The sequence below is a fragment of the Spermophilus citellus genome (genome assembly GCF_964194105.1).
Source record: "Spermophilus citellus genome assembly, chromosome: 16".
NCBI lineage: Eukaryota > Metazoa > Chordata > Mammalia > Rodentia > Sciuridae > Spermophilus > Spermophilus citellus.
The window spans coordinates 70,353,038-70,377,554 of NC_138196.1; the positions used below are offsets into that span (position 1 = coordinate 70,353,038).

A 24,517-nucleotide genomic window follows, 5' to 3' on the forward strand; every position below is an offset into this window, starting at 1 on the left:
ATTTAGGATGAGGGGAAAATATTTTAAATAAACTTTAATAATATTCACTATCTGTAGAAGGATTTTTGTTGGAATAACTTTCGGTTTGCAGCTAGCAGCTATGAGCAGCTCAGAGTGCTAGGAAAACCTACGCTCATACAGGCCTGGCAGGAACACCTGCAGGATGGGGTGCTCTGCTCCAGTGAGCCATCAGTGAAACCGCATCCTCAGTGATTGAGATTAGTGTTGCCAGGCTACAAGGCCAGGAAACAGAGAGTCCGGTGCTTCAGGGCATGAAACCGCCAACTCATAAGGCCCCCTTTTCATAGGGACAATAATTCTTCCAGTCTGCCTTCCACTGCATAGCAATATTTAGCGCTTCCTCATAGTGCGGCTACATTAATCATAAGATGATTGGTTTCTAGATGTTGTATAACCTGCTTGTTTATGTATGATTGGAAGGTGCATTCTATATCAACTAAATGAGCTTGCCTGGAGGTCGACTGAGGTTGTCACCTGCCAGCCCTCTCACCAGCTCCCGGCGTCTGTGTGTTGACTCTGCGTCTCTATAGCCGAGTGACCAACTCAACCACACCAGTGGACTGACCATCCACAGATTTTGATCATTTTTACATTTGTGCATACTAACTTTCTTTAAAATGAGTTGTAATAATGTCACAAATTCACTAATAAACATTATAGTTTTGATGGTATATTTTAAACTATAGATTTAAATGCAACAAATGTTTATGAGGTCAATAATACATACACACACACACACACACACACACACACAAACAAACAAAACTTCAAACCTGCTTTTTACAATCCAATGTTTGAAAATATTTCAATTTGCACATCATAAGCCCAAACTAAAAAATTTGCATTTTAATTCTAAATGAGTTCTCTCTGCTTTCTCATCAAGTGAACTGCTTCCCTCCTCCACACTCTTCTGCCATAATGGTTTGCCTCACCTGAGCCCCAAGGAATAGAGCTGGCTGTCTGTGAACTGAGATCTCTGAAACTGATCACTAGGCAATGCTGAACTGACGTGGATCTGGGGCGATCAGTCTGGGCCTCTCAGAACACACACTGAGCCCGGATCGGCTGAATTCAAGCTCCCGTTCGCCTGCTTCCCGCAGACAAACAGCTGTGACTAAGCACTAATCCATCCGGCTGAAACAACTGGTCGGCCCTTCTGTTCCTACGGAGGTAAATGCCTACCGAGCCTTCATAGGTAGCGGCCACAGGTTTGAAACGGGGCTTGGGAGAGACAGTAAGGACCCACCCATTGCATTGGTCACCTGGCAAAGGGAAACGAACTGTCGCCATTTGCAAGAGATACCATCATGGCAGAGAACTGACGTAACCAGACTGTGGCGGAGGAGATAAATTCATTGAAACCTGCGGCTACAGCATCAAATAAATTTATAGGAGTAAACAGTAACTCAGCAGTCAAACAGAACAAGAAGTAACATGAGCAACTTGAAAAAGCAAGGAAGAAAAGGAGTACAAACAATGCAGGACAGCCTAAATATTCAGGAGGACCTAGAGTCATCAGAAAAATGGTCATATAAAGAACTCAAGGAACACCTTAGACAGATGGAATGGAACCTTAAAGAGGATACAAGACAGCAAATTCAAGCAGCGAAAGAACACATTGAGAATGAATTACATAAACAGATAAAAGAAGAAGTTAAGCATCTTTATCAGGAGATAGAGATTATAAAAAATAATCAAACAATAATTCTAGAAATGAAGGAAACGATAAACCAAATTAAAAACTCAATTGAGAGTATCACTAACAGAGTGGAGCAAGTAGAAGCCAGAACATCAGATAATGAAGACAAAATATATCATCTTGAAAAGAGTCTAGCCAACTCAGAAAGGCTGGTAAAAAATCACAAGAAAAACATCCAAGAGTTATGGGATAACATAAAAAAACCAAACTTATGAGTCATCGGGATAGAAGAAGGTACAGAGATTCAAACCAAGGGAATGAGTAACCTGCTGAATGAAATAATTACAGAAAATTTTCCAGAAATAAAAAAGGAAACAGATATACAAATTGAAGATGCATACAGGACACCGAGCACACAAAATCACAGTAGACCAACGCCAAGACACATTGTTATGAAGATATCCAATATACAGAACAAAGAGAAAATGTTAAAAGCTACAAGAGAAAGGAGGCAGATTACATTCAGGGGTAAACCAATAAGGTTAACAATGGATTTTTCATCACAGATGCTGAAAGCGAGAAGATCCTGGAACAACGTATTTCAAACACTGAAAGACAATGGATGCCAACCAAGAATTCTGTATCCAGCAAAATTAAGCTTCAGGTATGACAACGAAATAAAAATCTTTCATGATAAACAAAAGTAAAAAGAATTTGCAGCCAGAAAACCAGCATTGCAAAGCATTTTGAGCAAAACACTACACGAGGAAGAAATGAAAAACAATAACCAAAACCATCAGTGGGAAGTGCCTCAGTAAAGACAGAGGGTGAGGGGAAAGATAATCACGGAGAAACAAACTAAATTTTTTTAAAAAAGGATAAATAATCAAATATGGATGGAAGTACAAACCATATATCAATAGTAACTCTGAATGTTAATGGCTTAAACTCTCCAATAAAGCGACATAGGCTGGTATCATGGATTAAAAAAACAAATCCAACAATATGCTGCCTCCAGGAGACACATCTGATTGGAAAAGACATACACAGGCTGAAGGTGAAAGGATGGGATAAAATATACCACGCACACGGTCCTCGTAAGCAAGCAGGGGTGGCCATCCTCATATCGAATAAAATCAACTTCAATACTAAGTTAATCAAAAGGGATAAGGAAGGACATTATATACTGTTAAAAGGAACCATTCACCAACAAGACATAACAATTATCAATATTTATGCACCAAATAATGGTGCTGCGACATTCATAAAACAAATTCTCCTCAAGTTCAAGAATCAAATAGACCACAACACAATAATTATGGGTGACTTCAACACACCTCTCTCACCATTGGACAGATCCTCCAAACAAAAGTTGAATAAAGAAACTATAGAACTCAATACCACAATCAATAACCTAGACTTAACTGACATATATAGAATATATCAACCATCATCAAATGGATATACTTTTTTCTCAGCAGCACATGGATCCTTTTAAAAAATAGACCATATATTATGCCATAGGGCAACCCTCAGTAAATATAAAGGGGTGGAGATAATACCATGCATTTTATGTGATCATAATGGAATGAAACTGGAAATCAATGATAAAAGAAGGAAGGAAAAATCCTACATCACATGGAAAATGAACAATATATTACTGAATGATCAATGGGTTACAGAAGACATAAAGGAGGAAATCAAAAAATTCTTAGATATAAATGAAAATACAGACACAACATATCGGAATCTATGAGACACAATGAAAGCAGTTTTAAGAGGGAAATTCATCACCTGGTGGTCATTCCTCAAAAAAAGAAAAAAACAACAAATAAATGAGCTCACACTTCATCTCAAAGCCCTAGAAAAGAAAGAGCAAAACAAAAGCAAATGTAGCAAAAGGCAAGAAATAATTAAAATCAGAGCGGAAATCAATGAAATTGAAACAAAAGAAACTATTGAAAAAATTAACAAAACTAAAAGTTGGTTCTTCGAAAAAATAAATAAGATCAACAGACCTTTAGCCATGCTAACGAAGAGAAGAAGAGAGAGAACTCAAATTACTAATACACGGGATGAAAAAGGCAATATCACAACAGATGCTACAGAAATACAGAAGACAATTAGAAATTATTTTGAAAACCTATATTCCAATAAAATAGAAGATAGTGAAGATATCGATAAATTTCTTAGGTCATATGATTTGCCCAGACTGAGTCAGGAGGATACACACAATTTGAACAGACCAATATCAATGGATGAAATTGAAGAAGCCATCAAAAGACTACCAACCAAGAAAAGCCCAGGACCGGATGGGTATACAGCGGAGTTTTACAAAACCTTTAAAGAAGAATTAATACCAATACTTTTCAAGTTATTTCAGGAAATAGAAAAAGAGGGAGCTCTTCCAAATTCATTCTATGAGGCCAACATCACCCTGATTCTGAAACCAGACAAAGACACCTCAAAGAAAGAAAACTACAGACCAATATCTCTAATGAACCTAGATGCAAAAATCCTCAATAAAATTCTGGCAAATCGAATACAAAAACACATCAAAAAAAATTGTGCACCATGATCAAGTAGGATTCATCCCTGGGATGCAAGATGGTTCAATATATGGAAATCAATAAATGTTATTCACCACATCAATAGACTTAAAGATAAGAACCATATGATCATCTCGATAGACACAGAGAAAGCATTCGACAAAGTACAGCATCCTTTTATGTTCAAAACATTAGAAAAACTAGGGATAACAGGAACTTACCTTGACATTGTAAAAGCTATCTATGCTAAGCCTCAGGCTAGAATCATTCTGAATGGACAAAAGTTAAAGGCATTCCCTCTAAAATCTGGAACAAGACAGGGATGCCCTCTATCACCACTTCTATTTAATTTAGTCCTTGAAATACTAGCCAGAGCAATTAGACAGACAAAAGAAATTAAAGGCATAAAAATAGGAAAAGAAGAACTTAAATGATCACTATTTGCGTGCCGCAGTCTGGCTGGGCACAATTCAGGAGCCACTTGTCAAAAGAAACTAACTTTATTTTTAGAACTACAAACGCCAAACAAAACCGCTCCTCAGGAAAAACCCCTCAGAGCCCAACTGTCACCACCGGTTTCCCACAAGCCTCTCACCCCCACACAAACCTCACCACCTCCCACAATCCTCCTGTTCTTGAGGCCGATTGGCTGGGTTGCGTGGGCGGAGCCAAAGAAGTCCCCCAATGAGCAGCTCCGTGGAGGAGCCAATCAGCTAGATGTTGCTGGGGCCGCTGTGAGCCAATCATCAGCTGGCAGTCTGAAGGGCAGGAAAACAGCCCAATGAACATCACCGCAGAGGAGCCAATCAGCTAGATGTTGCTGGGGCCGCTGTGAGCCAATCATCAGCTGGCAGCTGGTTGCTGGCAGCTGGAAGTTTGCTGGGGCTCCTTTGGCTGTGGCTCTCAACATCTCCCCCTCTCTGTTTAAACAACAAGCATGTGGCTTGGGGACCGTGCCTGCCTTAGGTTGTCCAATACTACATATGGTCCTTACCCGTCTTCGGATGAGCTGACCTCAGGGCGTCAGCCTCCTGTCTTAGGTTGGTACCATTGTAATTGGATCTTACCCGTCATTGACTACCGGTCCAGTATACAGCCACACCTGTGGAGAGGTCTTTGTCATGACAAGCAGAAGGGAGGAAGATACACCACGCCAATTGACGGCTCTTGTTGGAAAAATTGTACAATTGATGAAATCATCAGTATAAATACTCCAACACTACCACAAGTCGCTGCACCAACAGATAGTTCACAATGCATACAAGTGAGTTCACAATGCATACAAGTGACACATAGTTTAGGCAAGTTCTGCAAGCAGTTCAGTGATGGCTATTGCAGAAACTGTAGATTAGGAACTTACCTTGACATTGTAAAAGCTATCTATGCTAAGCCTCAGGCTAGCATCATTCTGAATGGACAAAAGTTAAAGGCATTCCCTCTAAAATCTGGAACAAGACAGGGATGCCCTCTATCACCACTTCTATTTAATTTAGTCCTTGAAATACTAGCCAGAGCAATTAGACAGACAAAAGAAATTAAAGGCATAAAAATAGGAAAAAAAGAACTTAAATGATCACTATTTGCGGACGACATGATTCTCTACCTAGAAGACCCAAAAGGATCTACAAAGAAACTACTAGAACTAATAAATTAATTCAGCAAAGTGGCAGGATATAAAAACAACACGCATAAATCAAAGGCATTCCTGTATATCAGCGACAAAACTTCTGAAACGGAAATGAGGAAAAACACTCCATTCACAATATCCTCAAAAAAAATAAAATACTTGGGAATCAACCTAACAAAAGAGGTGAAAGAGTTATACAATGAAAACTACAGAACCCTAAAGAGAGAAGTAGAAGAAGATCTTAGAAGATGGAAAAAATACCCTGTTCATGGATAGGCAGAACTAACATTATCAAAATGGCGATATTACCAAAAGTTCTCTATAGGTTTAATGCAATGCCAATCAAAATCCCAAAGGCATTTCTTGTAGAAATAGATAAAGCAATCATGAAATTCATATGGAAAAATAAAAGACCCAGAATAGCAAAAGCAATTCTAAGCAGGAAGTGTGAATCAGGCGGTATAGCGATACCAGATTTCAAACTATATTACAGAGCAATAGTGACAAAAACAGCATGGTACTGGTACCAAAACAGGCCGGTGGACCAATGGTATAGAATAGAGGACACAGAGACTAATCCACAAAGTTACAACTATCTTATATTTGATAAAGGGGCTAAAAGCATGCAATGGAGGAAGGATAGCATCTTCAGCAAATGGTTTTGGGAAAACTGGAAATCCATATGCAACAAAATGAAACTGAATCCCTTTCTCTCGCCATGCACAAAAGTTAACTCAAAATGGATCAAGGAGCTTGATATCAAATCAGAGACTCTGCATCTGATAGAAGAAAAAGTTGGCTCCGATCTACATATTGTGGGGTCGGGCTCCAAATTCCTTAATAGGACACCCATAGCACAAGAGTTAATAACAAGAATCAACAAATGGGACTTACTTAAACTAAAAAGTTTTTTCTCAGCAAGAGAAACAATAAGAGAGGTAAATAGGGAGCCTACATCTTGGGAACAAATTTTTACTCCTCACACTTCAGATAGAGCCCTAATATCCAGAGTATACAAAGAACTCAAAAAATTAGACAATAAGATAACAAATAACCCAATCAACAAATGGGCCAAGGACCTGAACAGACACTTCTCAGAGGAGGATATACAATCAATCAACAAGTACATGAAAAAATGCTCACCATCTCTAGCAGTCAGAGAAATGCAAATCAAAACCACCCTAAAATACCATCTCACTCCAGTAAGATTGACAGCCACTATGAAGTCAAACAACAACAAGTGCTGGCGAGGATGTGGGGAAAAGGGTACACTTGTACATTGCTGGTGGGACTGCAAATTGGTGCGGCCAATTTGGAAAGCAGTATGGAGATTCCTGGGAAAACTGGGAATGGAACCACCATTTGACCCTGCTATTGCCCTTCTCAGACTATTCCCTGAAGACCTTAAAAGAGCATGCTACAGGGATACTGCCACATCGATGTTCATAGCAGCACAATTCACAATAGCTAGACTGTGGAACCAACCCAGATGCTCTTCAATAGATGAATGGATAAAAAAAAATGTGGCATCTATACACAATGGAGTACTATGCAGCAATAAAAAATGACAAAATCATAGAATTTGCAGGGAAATGGATGGCAGTAGAGCAGATTATGCTTAGTGAAGCTAGCCAATCCCTAAAAAACAAATACCAAATGTCTTCTTTGATATAATGAGAGCAACTATGAACAGAGCAGGGAGGAAGAGCAGGAAGAAAAGATTAACATTAAACAGAGACATTAGATGGGAGGGAAAGAGAGAGAAAAGGGAAATTTCATGGAAATGAAGGGAGACCCTCATTGCTATACAAAATTACATATAAGAGGTTGTGAGGGGAATGGGAAAATAAACAAGGAGAGAAATGAATTACAGTAGATGGGGTAGAGAGAGAAGATGGGAGGGAAGGGGAGGGGGGATAGTAGGGGATGGGAAAGGTAGCAGAATACAACAGTTACTAATATGGCATTATGTAAAATTGTGGATGTGTAACCGATGTGATTCTGCAATCTGCATTTGGGGTAAAATTGGGAGTTCATAACCCACTTCAATCTAATGTATGAAATATGATATGTCCAGAGCTTTGTAATGTTGTGAACAATCAATAAAAAAAGAATATATAATAAAAAAATTCTAAATGATTAAATATACTGAAATTTAGGCTTTGATTTATTTATTAATTTATTGTTAATGTGAATGACCAAGAAATCAAAAACCAAATAAGTCCAATTATTTACTTATTTTAACAATGTTCTTATTAGACATAGAGATATTTTAGCATGCTTTATAACAGTTTAAACTAGATAAGGTAACTTCTAAAGCTGTTGAGTAGCATCTTAGGACAAATTTTCAGATTTATCACCTACCACATTAGCTCTCCTCCTGAATTTGCAGTTCAACACAAGCCTCCTCATGTTTTCTATGAAATGGTGATCCACATTACCTAACCCAAGACTATGAATTACAACTGTCACAAACTTTATAAGGGTCTAAAGTACCACTGTGGTTTACAGTGTTCTGCCAAGTGCTGTATCAACAGAGTTGTTGGTTCACCAGCATGCTCTTCTACATTAACTACACTCTCTTTGGCTAAACATGCATATGGACACTCCAAACTGCTTAAAGAAGGGAGATTAAATAATAATAATATTTAATTAGCACCTATTAATGACTTTAATAATTTTAATGAACCAAAACACTTTCAGGAGCCATCTGGAGGTTTACAAAATGCAGCAAGAACTCACTGGCCCAAAGCAGTACTGGTCAGCAGTGTCCTTGAATGCAGGTATGCAGGTGAGACTATTCAAGTCAATTGCCTTCAGTGTGTCTAGGAAATGATAAGTGTCCACTGGCAATGATGACAACCGTGATGATTACAAAAGAAACTCCATATTTTTATCATATTAATTGCCAGTATAGTGTTCTCTAAGTGTTAGATTTTGATTCAATTTTTTTTTTTCCTAATGAGAATAGAGATTGTGAACAGATTAGGCAAGAGAATGGTCTGAAGCAGCGGACACTGGTGGGGCTCTAGTTTGGTAGTATCTATTTATTACTTATCAAAAGTTCTTAACTCATGGATTTAAACACAGGTGATGAGTTCTAATCCATGTCCTTTGTTATTATTATTGAGGAAGTTCAAAGAGCCAGACACAGGGGCACAAGACTTCTCTCCCTCTAGGTCAGATGTGGATCACCGTTCCTAGCACCCCTCCCTTCTGAGAAAAGAGGAGCCCTTTCAACCGTTGCTTCAAAGTGTCTACACACAGAATAATCAGAGTTGCTACTCTTGAAAAGTGCCAATGCCAACCTACCGTTCTTATCTAAAGGATTAGGGAATTTAAACTTGAGTAGGTTTCCCAAGTTACCATCTAAGAAAAAGATATGAGCTTTAGAACTTGGAGAGGACTAGGAGATTGAGAATCATGTGGTGGATCTCTTGACTCTTTTTAGATACATATTTATACATCTAAGGACAGAGAGGATGTTTAAATAATTATTTATTAAAGCATGACTGATGGGGGATATGGAAGTCGTAACTATACAGATCATGTTTTCACAGTTAGAGACTTTAGCTCAAAGTTTGGGGTCATGTATATTTAAAATATGAAGAAATTTTTGTATTGGATATAAAAATTGTGTGGCTATCTCTACTGTACATTATTTATTACCTCCAATATGGGTTAGAGTAACAATCAAGATAAAAATTATCAATAATCAAAAGTATTACTTAAGTATTAACATTTCTGCAGCAAAATACATGAATATATCTGTTAAGTGAGATAAATTAAAATTATAATAAGTTTTATATGAGTTTAAATCAGACCATGACATTAATAATAGGGAAACAGACACCTGTATCTAAAGGTAGAATGTTAGGAACAAGAGGAATTTTCATGTATAAAACACAAGAGTGCCTTTGTAAATTCTTGATAACATTTTATCACGATCTTCAAAACCACTTCTATGGTAAATTTGAGAGAAGTACAGTACTCTGGCCGCTGTAGTTTCTGAAAAATTATTTTCTAAAATATTTTATGAATATCTACTAGTAAAAACTTATAGCTTTTAACTTTTTAAAAAACATATTTAATTGGCATTACCCTGTATCAGTAGCACTGGCCTAATTTAGGCCAAATATGAAACTGTCTGAACTTCTATTTTTTTTTGGGGGGGGGGTTGGTACTGGGGATTGAACCCAAGGTCACTTAACCACTAAGGACATCCCCAGCCCTTTTTGTTTGTTGTTTTTTGTTTTACTTTGAGATAGGGTCTTGCTAAGTCCTTAGGGCCTCACTAAATTGCTAAGTTTGGTCTCAAAAATGCAATCCTCCTACCTCAGCCCCTGGAGTCACTGGATTACAGTCATGTGCCACTGTGTCTGGCTGTTTGAACTTCCTCAATAATGATAACAAAGGACATGGATTAGAACTCATTACCTGTGTTTAAATCCATGAGTTAATCACTTTTGACAAGTAATAAATAAATAGATACTACCAAAACTTTCATCCTTTCCTAGAATTGTACCATTGGGTAACCAAATAATAGATTGAAGAAGAGTATTGTTTTTAAACAATGCATTTACTCTAATAAATGTAAAAGAAATGATAAAATTAAAATGTTACCATTTTGCAACCCCCAGTGATTTATGCATACATACATAAAAGCACCCATCATTGTTCACAACAGGACAGAAGACAGAGGAACACAGTCTATCCTGTAGCTAGAGTGATCTTTTCAGTATAAGTGAGTCTACTTCCATGTCTTGTCAGCCCACACACTGGAGTTCCATTTTCCTAACGGGAAAGTCAGCATCCTGACAAATGCTGTCAAGGACCTATGAGAACTGTCCTTGACTCAGCTCCTTCTGATGACAGCATTTCTGCTACAATGATTTCCTTCCTGTTCCTTCCTCACTTAAATTGTGGTCCCTCTTAGAAGTCTTCATGCAGGCTGTGCCACCTTCCTGGAGTGCTCTTTTCTCTGATACACACAGTTTCCTCACCTTTTTCAAGTCTTTGTGTAACTTATCGTCTCAATGAAGGCTTTGGAGCCATCTCATCTGAAATTACATCTAAGTCTTCTCCTTCTCCTGCCTCATGCACACCTTTTCTGACCCTAGTCTATATGGTTCTAAGACTCTTATCATTAATACCCATCATTAAAATATGGTTATGGATTGTATTGTGCCACCTCCCCAAAATGCATCTATTAAAATCCTAGCCCCAAGTACCTCAGAATGTGACCTTAATTAAATAGGGCTATTGCAGATGTAATTAAATTAGTAGAATCGAGGTTGGGGGCAATCCAACATGAATGGTGTCCTCATAAGAAGAGGAATATTTGAACCCAGAGAAACTGTGAGTTATGCAACTGCAAAGGAAAACAAAGATTTCCAGCTAACCACAGTAGCTGGAAAAGACTGAGGAATGGTTCTCTATGGCTGCATAGGAACACAGAGATCTCAGACTTCCAGTTTCTGGAACTGTAAGACAATACCTTTTTGTTACATTAAGCCACTGAGTTGTAGTATTTGTTGTTGCAGTTTAGGAAGCAGTGCGCCTATCTATATACTGGATCATTATTATATAATCAATTTTTATTGTTCTTATTGCTTATTGTTTGTCTTTTGTCACTGACTCTACTTCCCAGAAGGCAAGCTCCACAAGAGCTGGGATCTTTGGGGTCTTTTTTGTTCACTGATACATCCTCAGCACCAAGAACAGTTCCTGTCACATAGTGTTTTAGCCCAGTATCTGCTGCTGTCACATGCCACCACTGACTGGATAAATGATAAGGAAGAGAAATTTATTTCTCATGTTTCTGGAGGTTTGGGAAGTCCCTTATGAAAGTGCCAACACCTGGTGAGGGCTAACCATTCTTGTTGGTACATAACATGGAATATCACGTGGTGAAGGAATATGCTAGAGGCAGGAAGTTAGGGAAGCCTGAGGAAGCTGAACCCACTTTTATTGAGACACCCTCTCACAGTAACTAAGCCACATTTGCAATAAGAGCCCTCATGACTTCACCTCTTAGGATCCACCTCTTGATGCAACAGCAATTGAGTTTCAACCTGAATCTGGAAGAGACCATCAAACCATAGTAGTAGGTATTCAATTGGTATCTGTTGACTAAGAGAATATCAATATGTTTCTTCATCATTTAATCATTTTAGTTGCTCTTTGTACTTTGCCCCAGTTTAAAATTTTTTTTTTTCCACGTTGTGTTTTGTTATTCACAGTAATGGGCAACATAGCTATCAAGAATAATTTAAATAACCACTAAAACCCAATTTAACCTCTCTTCCTGAATGAAATATTCTTAAATATTGTTAAAAAACAATGAGGTTGACAGTTTTTAATTTCATCTCCATCTAGTTCCCTGGGCCATGTTTTTGTGAAGGTGCTATTGGACCACTAAATCATGTCAGACACCAGGAGAGAATAGAAACAAAATTATATAATCAGCCCTTGAGCAATGGAGAGTTGACTGAACATAAATCGTCTAACTCACTCAGCAAGTCTCCATGGAAGAAATTATCATTCATAATAATCTTATAAAAACCATTAATCCCAACCTTAATGGCTTCTATCCAAAAACCCATTCAAACTCCTTAACTTTCAATTATTAAGAACATTCCATCATTTCTGGTTAAGGAAGATTAATTGCTTCCTTCAAGTTCAACAGTTTAAGATCCCCAAATTATAGTTTATCTGGTTTAACTAAATGCATCTATTAACAACTATAAAACCCATGAAGTATGACAGTTGTTGTACATTTGCTAATGTTAGGTACTCTAACTGGATCAAATATCTCCCTGTGTATTTATGTTTGTCCTTATCGATATAAAGTTTGAACTTCAGGGCCCTAATGAAAGTGAGCATGCTTACTGTTTTTGAAAAAGAGGTTACTCTATAGCACAGAGATTTTGTTATTTTTGGTTCATGGTGAGACAAGAGTCCTGGATCCCAGCATTGATAGAGTAAAACATTTTTCATATGAAAGCCTCATTTTCCAAAAGCAACCCCTGATGTTCTGAACATAGCTTTAGGGTCAGCCATACACAGTTCCAAAGGGCAAGATATTACTAGGGAATGTTCTTTCCAGACAGAAATTGGTAGAAAGCCTTAGGATAAATAGGAGAGATTAAAAAAGAGATAAGCAAAAAATGAACTAGCTTTCTTCATTTTTCTTGATACAATATAAACACTTGGGGGAGGACTCTTATAGCACCAGAAAGATTAGAGAGAAGTTAAGAGCAGAGTGGGCTTGTTGACCAGATTGTGTTTGAAAACCCAGAAAGGAACTGAAAGCAGAGGATTCATGTACCAACGTGAAGTAGATACCACAAAGTAGATATGGCAGCTTATTGTGTTGGGCAGACAGAAAACCTGAGGAAGTCTAGGTTGCTTGTCTCAGTTCCTTGTGACCTACACAAGGAGCAGAATGTCATAAATTCCTACAGAATTCCCAGCCATGAATGTAAAATGTCCCAATAGTTCCCAGACTTAGCAAGGTAGAGCATCACTAACATAGCAAACCCACAGTGTAGACAGACACCTGGGAACAAAATGGAGGTTGTGGTGGAAACCCAAGCAGTGAAAGATTAAGTCCTAGCATGTCAGCAGAGATAGAGGATCCTGGGTTGATTCCCAGGCCCTAACTTTGCTAAGAGACCATGCATTACAGAGCAGAGGCAGAAGCTTATGTAACATGGAAACCAGGCAGGATTATTACTCCTCAGCTGGAGTTCAACAGGAGCCAGCAGAAGACACCTTGTGGGCCAGCACATTTCCCCATGGTATGAGATCCCATGGACTTCCTCCCCAGGTACACACATTCCAGGTAAGGAGGACGTGACAGAAAGAAAACCCCATAGAGACTGTGAACTTTCAATTGATTAAACATGATAATCACCTATTACAAACTTAAAGGGTTTGTTTTTTCTGTTTTATCGTTTTTCCTTATCACAAGCAGGAATATGTATATAATGTTTAAATCAATTATAGGCCCTAAAAATAACAGTATTACTTTGCATACTTTGCATATGTGCAAATATGCAATTCTTTTTTTTTTTTTTTAGCGACTTAGGAACTGGAAAAAATAGGGGCCAGGGTTGTAGCAGCTCAGTGGTAGAGTTCTCACCTAGTCCGTGTGAGGCACTGGGTTTGACCCTCAGCACCACGTAAAAATAAATAAATAAAATAAAGGTATTATGTCCATCTACAACTAAAAAAAAAATTTTAATGGCAAAAATAAGCAAATGCGCAAAAAGTTCAAATAGTCTGACTTCAACCTCAATTTAGTAGTATAGTATATGAGACTTCATATGCAGATCACATTGAAATAGCAAAGTATATTAATTATTCTATATTGGGGCAAATATATTAACCTCATTTTCTGTCAACACTTAAAATTGTCTTCAAAATTATTTAATAACTGGAAACATCACTTAGACTTCATGTTTTGGAATATAAAAGTTGTATATAAAAACATTATTTGATAGTATTTAATGTTATTTATAAGTCTAGAAAAGATTTAAAATCTTTTTTTCATTATGTTAATAGATATGGCTTTTATTTCAAATCTAGAAAAAAAAATGTTTTTACAGGCATTTCTCATTTTTTGTTCCTTTCTCATCCTGGCCTCAGATTTCTGGGTTTTCTGATGTGACTATGGGAGAATAGTGAAGGAAAAATACATAAGCCTGGGTCAAAATCTTTGAAAATAAACTCCTAGTTTTAGACCAGGCAAAATTTAAAGGGGCTTCAGAATTGGGAAGAGTCTTTTAACCCCAATAGCACACTGACAACGTAGAAGGCAAAGGAAATACCTCGGGAAAGAGGAGGAGCACAGTGGGAAAACCTGTGAAGGTAGTGGTCTTTATGCTGAGGGTAACTGCTCTACTCTTTCAATTTATGGACTGTTCTGTCCAAATTACCTGGGGGAGCTCCTACATACTAACAAATCACAGTCATAGAAGGGTGTTTTGATTAAAATTTTTTATTTGCCAAATTAATTGCTTATAATTAGGAAAGTAGAGCTAAATTGATCATTTTACCAATTCTCAATAATATGAGATATTCATTTTCCTATAGGATTTCCAAAAATGTACCCAATGTTTAAAATGATGATGATTACTAGGCATACATCTGTCATTTAGTCATGATTTCCTAGGCATATTAAATATGTTCTGTACTTTCACAAACTAAGCATTAAGAAGCCTGTAGAATAAAAATGAAGATAGATAACAAAGCTCCTCAATTATGAAATTAAATACTCTGCAGAAAAAATAAGTTTTGCTTCTTCACACACAAAAAAATAGTACTGATTTGTTTGGATATCAGTTTTATTTTAATCAAAAAACACCATCCATTGATTTATAGATAACATGAAATGGAAGGCAACATAACTACTACCTAACTACTTTAAAAAATGAAATTACATATGTGATTGACACTGACTCTGTACAACTAAATGAATTACTCATGTTATAACACATTAAAATTATCTTCCATATTACAAACTGACATTAAAATCCAGAGCTCTTTAATGTAAATTAGATTCCACGTTATCAAAATTTATTATAAATACATCATTATCATGAAAATATAAATGATATTTCAGATGACCTCAATATTTGTTCTTTCCTTGGTAAACCGTGATATTTATGACATATGAAGACAGTGTATAAGGGACATTAAGTCAGCTTTGATGCCATTATTAAGAAATCCATAGAGAATTGGATTAAGACAACAGGACATCATGCCTAACAGATGACAAATGCAGTACACCAGCTTGAAATGCCTATTGGAAATCAGGTTATCATTGAAGTCAGTTACTACATGGAAAAGATGCAGGGGCATCCAGCTGACAGCAAACACTAATATCAGTATGGTCAGCCTGTAGAAAACACTTCGAGATCTCTTTTTGATTCTTGTGACGGAACGTTGTACTCTCATTTCATGAACATCTGAGTTTTCTTCAGGTTTCATCTCAAAGCAGGTTGGGACCCCCGGTATGAATTTACTGGATGAAGAGAGCTGACTTCTCGCAGAGCCAAAGTTTTCTGGAAGTGTTCTTGAGGGGTTCTCCTGGGAAGGTCTTGCTGGAGCAGGTAACACACATGCCGTCTTCTTGCTGTATCTTCTCCTGTGTTTTCTGATGAATGAATAACTCCACTTGTGGCTGCTGGGGAGTTTCAGCTGATTCCCATTCTTTTTGGATGGATGAAGAGTTAAGTTGATCATCTCATTTTCTTCTAGTCTGTTTTCTTTGTTGGACAAACCACAGCTTATACTTCTGCAGACACTAGTATGACTTACGGTTAGACAAACCAAAGGCAGAATATACTGAACTAGCAATAAAGAGATAGTAAAAGCAATTCTGTATGAGTCAGATGGCCAGGACTCGACACATAAATACCTGCTGCTCAGCAATGCTGAATCGAAGGTTTCCTGAAGTTCCACAAGACTGTGGAACACTGGAAGGGGAGAACAAATTGCAAAACCTAGGGTCCACACTGTAGCTATCAGGAAGTAGCCATGATTTGCCGTTAAATTATTAGATATAGGATGCTTTATCATATGATACCTGACAACAGCGATTGATATTAAAATTAAGGTTGAAACCAGAACCGACACACATTGAAGGAAAGGCATAATATGGCACATGACTTTGCCAAACATCCACTGATCCAGTAAGACAGAGGTCAGTGTGAAAGGTGAGCAAAACAGCACAACTAAAATGTCAGAGAAGGCCAAATTTCCTATGAGAAAGTTTACCGTAGTCTTCTGATTACGCTTTTTCGTGAGAGCCATTAAAATGAGTAGATTCCCCATAAAACCAAGAAGACTTACTAATGTATAGAGCCCAATCAAGAAATACTGTAAGTCATCTACACTGCTTCTGTAGTCATCCCAGACGGGGAAATCGGAATTCCGAGTGACAGCAGTATTGTTCTCTGTGGCAAGTGTCTTGTTATAATACTCCTTGAGCTCTAAATCCATATTAGAGTCCTGCTTGGAATAAAGAGACATTCATTAGAAACATAAAAACCATTACATGACTACTGAACACAATCCATCCAGAGGGAAACTGTATTTTATAGTTTGCTCCCATTACCCTATAAATCTAAGAAAATTTAGTGAGGTCTTTACTTGGTTCCAAATGCAGTACAAATCCAGCCAATAACAAACACAGTGAATTTAACTCCATCATCAGTTCTATGCAGTGTCAACTTGTGCTAAAGGAGCAGACTTATGTCTTTTTAATTTATGGTACAAATAATGTAGGGAAAGGGAAGATAAGAACTTTAAAATACATCACATAATAGCTCAATACTATTATTCTCTAGTCAAGATACCTGGTACATGGTATCATGACATAATCTTACCTTAAAACAATCCCTTTCTTTCCTTCCTGAATCAAAGCCAAATATAAAAGTCACCTATGCTATCTCTGATCTACCAAATTGGATGTGATCTCTCCTCAAAATTCCCATAATACCTTGAGTATAGCAGTCTGATGCTGTCACCATCTGCTTTACATTGCAATCATGCCTACAAGTCTCCCTTATTTATTTATAAGTAATGCTAAAGTACTTATTTCCCATGGCATTCATCACAACACATGGCAGAGTAGCTTCACCCACTCTAGGTGTTAAATCAATATTTAGGAAAGAACAAAAAATCCAAACAAAAATCAAGTAACCTAAATATAATCTAGTTCAGGCAGTGTTCACATTCAAGCCCCTTAAATGTAGAACACTGTTCCAAGACCTAGGTATATATAATAAGCATTCAATAAGTGCTTATTAAGCTACACACTGCATAGTGCTGAATGAAGTCATTCAATGATAGATTCTCAGTCCTTTGAGATGTGTTAGGTTACCATGAATTAGGACAATCACTGACTGACCAGTAGTGCTGTTGGTATTGTTAAAAATGAAGTTTATCTGTTTACTTGTCAATTTAAAATTAAATATTGTTCAGGAAAAATATTTTTTTGCTTCTTATATTTTAGGCAAAAAATACTGAATTTGTTAAATATGATTTTTATTTTAAGCTAAAAATACTATTCATCTAAATGTCAGCTTTAGAAAGCTTTCATGAATTCATATTGTTTAAGGAAAACATTATATTTTAAAGTTAAACGTAGAAGTGATGCTAACACAACACTTCATAGTAAGTTTTTTCATTTCGAATAAAATTTATGTCATATAACAGTGGTATTATAGCTCTACCTCTACATTTTAGAGATTTTTGTCATATTGTTTAATGAAGCACTAAATTGCCTATAACAAATCAGTAAGGGGCAAAAGGAATCCCTACTTCTTTTTAATGAAAGTTAACAATTCCATTTTTTTTCCAACAAGAATTTCCTACAGGAAACTCAAGACAATAATAGCTAATGAATTATGATGAGTACATACTGTTACAGATCTCTCCCTCCCCCCTCCCTCCCTCCCTCTCTCTCTCTCTCTCTCTCTCTCTCTCTCTCTCTCTCTCTCTGTGAGTATGTGTGTGTTTGTGTGTGTATAATTGAATAATTGTTCTTAAACTATAAACTATAAAAAATTTATATTTAAATTAATAGTGTACAGTGTTTTCTTCAACTTATGAGGAACTTACAGGTCCTGGTTCATTACATTTCCAAAAAAATAAAAATAAATTAAAAAATAAATGCTTTGTGTACATACATCCATTCATTATAAATAAGATTACTTTTAGCTTTATCTACAGCTATTTTTAAATACACAGTCATCATTGTGCTATGAGAAAAGTTGAAAAGTTTTTCACAACTTCTTCCACTAATTCCATGTGGATAAAATTACTTTCTGATGCCAGTTATATCCCTTTAAAGATTAATCAATTCAAAAACCCAAGATCATATTCATTTATCCTTAGGTCCTAGCCAGCAAGTTACATCTACTCTACCTTGAGGGAAAGAGGATAACTGATACAAACGTGAATCATCCTGATTCTCCTGTATCATCTTATGTACCATATCACTGGGCAATGGCCTCCCAGCTACTCCCTTGGATAGGTCAGTGAGCTTCTAATGAAAGCAGCTTTTACTGGTATCTCTGCTTAATTTCCTGAGTTCTGACGACCACCCCCGACCCCGGGTATAGCTTGTTCACAATCCTATTTACACTTACAATGTGCACAGGCTATTTGTAACTGTGCTCCTGATTAATTGTTCTTTTGACTCACTTTCTTGAATCATTCCCTTTCTCCTGACTTTGTAGTAGGGCATGGTTACTGATTGCCTTTCTCTACCTTCAGGGCAAGGACAAGTGAGAAACTAAACAGCCCCTTTTGCAATGGCTTTGTGCTTTTGAGCTAGAAGATTCATTGTAAAATTGCTGTCCAACACTTTTTGAAGATGAAGAAATGCAGCAGAGTTTTTGACAATAGAAACAATGTGGTTTTGAATCTAAAATTCAGCTTATCTCCAAGATTTGGGTTCTACTCTCTTGATTAGATCCTAAGGGAGACAGGGGGAAAGTCCTAATAATTTTGATGGTAGGGAGGTGATTAATAGAATATTATACATATGCAGATTCTAAATAAATATTTGTTATTAATTACTTTAGAAAAGTACTTTTAAATTTTTCCCAGACTTAAAATAACAGAAATGAATCATCAGAGGAATATTTAGGATATGCATGTGTACATATGTATATATGTACACGTTTGTTCACATATGCATATAGGGATACACTGAAATTGCATAAGTTTTTAAATGTCCCCTAAATAAAATGAAAGATACCTACGTAAAAATAATATTTTAGTACTTTAACTTTTTAAATTGAATGTCTTCATTGATCAAGGATATGGCACAGCCAACATGAAACTAAAATTGCAAAAACAAACTTACCATGTTTCTATTTAAATGAAAAGAAGTGCATCCTATTGGACAATTTGTTACTAAACTCTCCTATTTTAAACATAGGAACCTAAAATATTGAATTCATTAAGCTGTAAAAAATCACATTCTCCTTAGTAAGCAGTTGAAGGAAATGCCATTTGTTGAACACTGGGAAAACCAAAGATAACATTTTTTTCCTTCCCTAAAATATTCAAGTATTTTAAGAAATAGGTAGTTTGTGCATAATTTCAAAGGGGAGGCAGCTTTCACTAAAGAATAGCTAAGTAAAATTTGTTGTTCCTTTATTTATTCAATAATCATTTGTTGAAAATCTAATATGGTAGGTGCTCTGCTCTGCCATGATGGCATAAAGATGACTAATATAATATATGACTAATTATGAAAGGAATATTCTATAAGGGATTAAGTCAAACTCATACAGTGAGAAGACTGCCTGAGATAAGAAAGTCCCCAAATGGGTAATGAATGAATGAAGGGCATCTTCTGGCTGCTGGTGATGTACTCTTTTCACTACAGCAGAAACACTTGCACTACTGCCGAATATAAGAGATTAAGGGAAAAAAATACACACACACACACACACACACATATATATAGAATAGGTACTGAATATAACAGTACCTATGATTGATTTATAAATTGTCTTTTTCTTATGTTTTTTCTCCCTTCTAATATTCACTCATTCAAATTTTATTTTTTCATTTTATTTTGGTTTGACTTTGTAGTCAATTTTCTCCTGTTCTCCTTTGAGCCACAGTCCTTCCATCTACCACACACAAACATGACACCTGATACAGTACTCTGCACAAAATATTAATTTGCTCCCATAAATATTTCTTCTCCCAACCAGGCCATGGGTATTGACATTGGGGGTGGGTGAACATGTTAATTAGCCCCTGCATATAATCAGGGGATAGTTTAAACATTAGGAAATTTTTTTCAATAAGATATGTTGTCTGTTTTAACATTGAAAATCTAAGGTAGAGGAGCTATTTTGAAACTAAATAAATAAAAGCTTAAAGGATTTATTTTCTTAAACTTAATCATTCACTTTCCTTTCCCTGAAAAATACAATAAGAAAACCTAGAGTGAAAATGTAAATCTGTTTAATAATTTTATTTTTCAAGAAGTTATGATGAATGCTGTATAATTTTATGCAGGATAAATATTTTGTAATAATAGCAATGCCATATGTGAAACTTATTTCATCTCAGATTATTAAAGAAAAATGAAATAGAACCAAAGAGAGAGTGTTTAAACAATGAAATAAATAAATATTATTTCAAGAAGAAATCTGATACAAACTGAAAGCTTTGTTGTGCCTAATTGCCTAATTACTCTATATTGTTCTTCTCTTTTATATATGGATGTATCTTCCATCATCAGCAATTCCAGCTGAAATAATGAACTTTAATTCTCAGTTTAAAAAAGAAGTGAAAAATACATAAGTTCTTAGCTAAACTGTGGCAACTTTAAAAAAAGGAATGTCTTTGGAATATACTGTGGTTCAGTATTTATTGATCTATATCTGACACCTAGACAAATGGTCTTCTGAATAAACTTTAAATGTTTTAAGAAAGCAGATATTTCTCTTTTTTGAATTTTTTAATTATTGGTTGTTCAAAACATTACAAAGCTCTTAGAATAAGAGGAACTACAGTGGTCTGACAGTAAGAGATTGATTTATGCATTTTAAGTATGGGTTCTTTGTTAAGATAACTTTCTACCTTAAGAAAATACACATGATTCTTCTCACAAAAGATGTCAATCACATAAAAGAATAAAATATATGCAAGCTCTTCTTCTAGCAATGATAAAATATCAGCTGTTGCCTATATTGCTGTGATTTGAAACAATGACGAGATTCCAAAGTTCCCAAATATTCCCATGATTCATTCTTAAAGGCAGAATTTGGCGAAATTGGAATTGGACAGATAAATACATCTCTGCTCAACCGACAAAACACGCAGGAACACTCTCTTCTCCATTCTGCCAGTAGAGTTTCTCTTACCTTGAGAAATCTGAAATTTAGCACTGCATTCAGTCTGCAAAATTCCCCCGAAAGAGCCTTAGGCTATTTCCTTAGACTGTGACAAAATCCTTCCAGACTCTATCTAAACAAGATGTTCGTTTAAAATATAAACCAAAAGGTCTGTAAACTTGGGGATCACAATTCCCTTTTCTGAAATTCGAGGCAAAGGGATGCATGTTTATCGCTCGCCTTTGTCAAAAGAGGCCACCTCGCAAATAGGAGTGCAAACCTAGCGCGCAACTGCCTCTGGGTCTTGGGCCAGCTGCGGGACAGCGCGACAGTTGGACGGCCCAAGTGGCGCCGCACCCCGGGGCCTCGCTGGAGCTAGGGCTGGCCGGGCAACCCGCGCGGGGTGCCACTCCCGGGCCTCCGACGCCCGTCTGGCTGCACCCTGGGCTGGCCAGCGGTGGGGAGAGCTTTGTCCACCCTCCTCCCCGCCTTCCAGACGAGGCTCCCTAGTGGATCTCGGACGGACATTCTCCTCCCGGGTTCGGCCAGTGCCTGCTCCACCCCGGGTGAGTTGAGGACTGGGGGTACCTGCCCGGCCAGAAAAAATTCACCACGATCCCTTCCCGGCTTTCCGCGCCTGTGCTGCCACCCTACGCCCCCATTTTTCCAGCCGCGCTGCCTCCAGCTTCCCCACCCACTCTCTGGGAAGCCCCAACAGCATTCCAGGACCGAGGACAGGGGTGCTGGAGCCCGAAGCCCGGGCCGGTGCGGACAGGTCGCCCGCGACAAGACTGGACAGGGCCACTCGGTGCAGGCTCTCCAGGCATCAACAGGGGTGGCGGGGTCTGGAAAACGTACCTCGGGGCGTCCCGGGCGCTGCAGGTGCCTCGGTTCTCGGCTCCCCGGGACGTGGCCGAGCTTGGTGGCTTCTGCACTCAGGCAACAGCAGCTGTGACAGCGGCAGCAGGAGCAGGACCTGGAGGTGGCGGTGGGGAGGAGGGGGCGGGGAACCGCGAGGGTTTTAGAGGCGCCTCGGGAACACGTGACTGCTCCGGGGACCCCAGAGACCCTGCTCTAGGGCGCCTGCTCACTCCATCTTTTCCCAACAGAGGGGACTTGGGGCATCACAGTCTCTACCCCGCTGGTAGGAGTCCTAGGGAGAAGCTGATGGGCTTCAGGATGTCGCTCAGTCATCCTGGCCTCCGGTTCCAGACCAAGTTAACTTGGTTCAAAAATCTGAAAATCGATTTTTTTTCCCCCTGTCCTGCTCCTAGCCCCGTTGTGAACTGTGTGGAAGTGGGTGAATCTCTAAGAGCTTAGACTTCCAGAGAAAAAGCTTCAAGGCCCAGGTTTTCTCTTTGTTCGGAGATAACTAAAGCAAAAAACGAAACAACACCGCTCTTTCTTGCACCTTTTTGAAGTGAGCAAGATTATGGGCTAGGCGGGGAGGTAGCACTGAACTTGCAGGGTATTCCAGGGAGTCAGCGGTAATGCATTGCAAGGAGCAGACTAAGGAGTAGAAGTTACAGGTGTGGGCAAGCTGTCTGGAGCTGGCGAGTGAGGCAGAAATGGAGCTAACTCTAACTGGGCTCAAGAGGATATTCAATAACAGGAAAAGTTCCTTTAAGGGTTGCCACTGGTTTGAAAAAGAGACAACAAAAAGACATACAACAAACAAACAAAAAAACTCTGTTCTGTTCCTCTTCAACATAATTTCCCGCCTTAATATTTCAAAATCTGTATTTCATATTTGCATTGGGCAATTTTGCCTTAATGTTAGTTAATCGTTAGTTGGCAGATAATTTAGGCTGTGTGTGTGTGTGTGTGTGTGAGAGAGAGAGAGAGAGAGAGAGAGAGAGAGAGAGAGAGAGGGGTCCACATGTCTCTGGACACAGCCAAATGGTGAAAAAGGGCACTATTTATTGTGTTCTTAAAATCAGAACTATTATGTGACAATCACAGCATGGCCTGATATTACAAGTCTGTGGAACTGGCGCTCAATCTACTGAAGACAATTTTATTCCTTGGCAACAATCCAATTTATAAACTTAATTTCTGGGCCAGCAATTGCTGTTACTCCAAAGGTCAGACAACAATTCTTGTGCCCCTTTTCTGCTGACTTAGCATTAAGAACTCAGGGGGGCTATGTTGTTTGTTGTTCTATCAGCCATAGAATCACCCAAGAAATTCTAAATGCCTCCAGAACCTACAGTTCCAATTCCATTCTTCTATGCTCTCTTTCTGAATCACTGTATTCTGTCCAATAGCTTAGCACAAGAGGTATCTGAGCAGGCCCATGGGATTCTGCAGTAGGGGAAGGGAGATATGGAGACGCTGAACGTGATATTGAGAAAATGAGTGTTTGGTCTCGAACTCTCTTAACTCCAGCTTCTATACAATTAGCATACTACACATTGCCACATAAATTTCCATCCTTCCATCCCTTCTACAGTCATAGGTAGCACACACCTTTCAAATACACCTTGACTTTAAAACAGTTTCCAAATTAAACCCACCATAACTATCTCCAAAAACCAATCTATGCTACACGTGAGTGTTAAAATATGATAAATTTCATTTTTTCTTTGTCAAATTCATTTTTTTACTATATAAACCTGTAGGATCTATAGGATGAAGTACTGTTATTATTAGAGTATTGGGAATAAAAGTCCCTTATGCCATTAAGATGAATATTCTATTGAACCTATATATTTTCCCTTCCCATCACACCTCCAAAAACCTCAGAAAGAGGAGTGATAATTTTTTCTTCAAAAATTCATCATAACATACAGTCTTAGACTTC

General features: G+C 37.8%; 1 protein-coding gene across 1 annotated transcript; it reads right to left on the reverse strand.

The window, feature by feature from the left end:
• Positions 1-15,505: 15,505 nt before the first annotated feature.
• Positions 15,506-22,637, reverse strand: NPY5R (neuropeptide Y receptor Y5; the record flags this gene model as incomplete). Its single annotated transcript, XM_081269830.1, has 2 exons — positions 22,573-22,637; positions 15,506-16,858 (listed from the first exon to the last, which is right to left on the reverse strand). Exon 2 carries the CDS (start codon positions 16,844-16,846, stop codon positions 15,506-15,508), a length of 1,341 nt encoding a protein of 446 aa, XP_081125956.1. The 5' UTR covers positions 16,847-16,858; positions 22,573-22,637.
• Between the last annotated feature and the right edge of the window lie 1,880 nt (positions 22,638-24,517).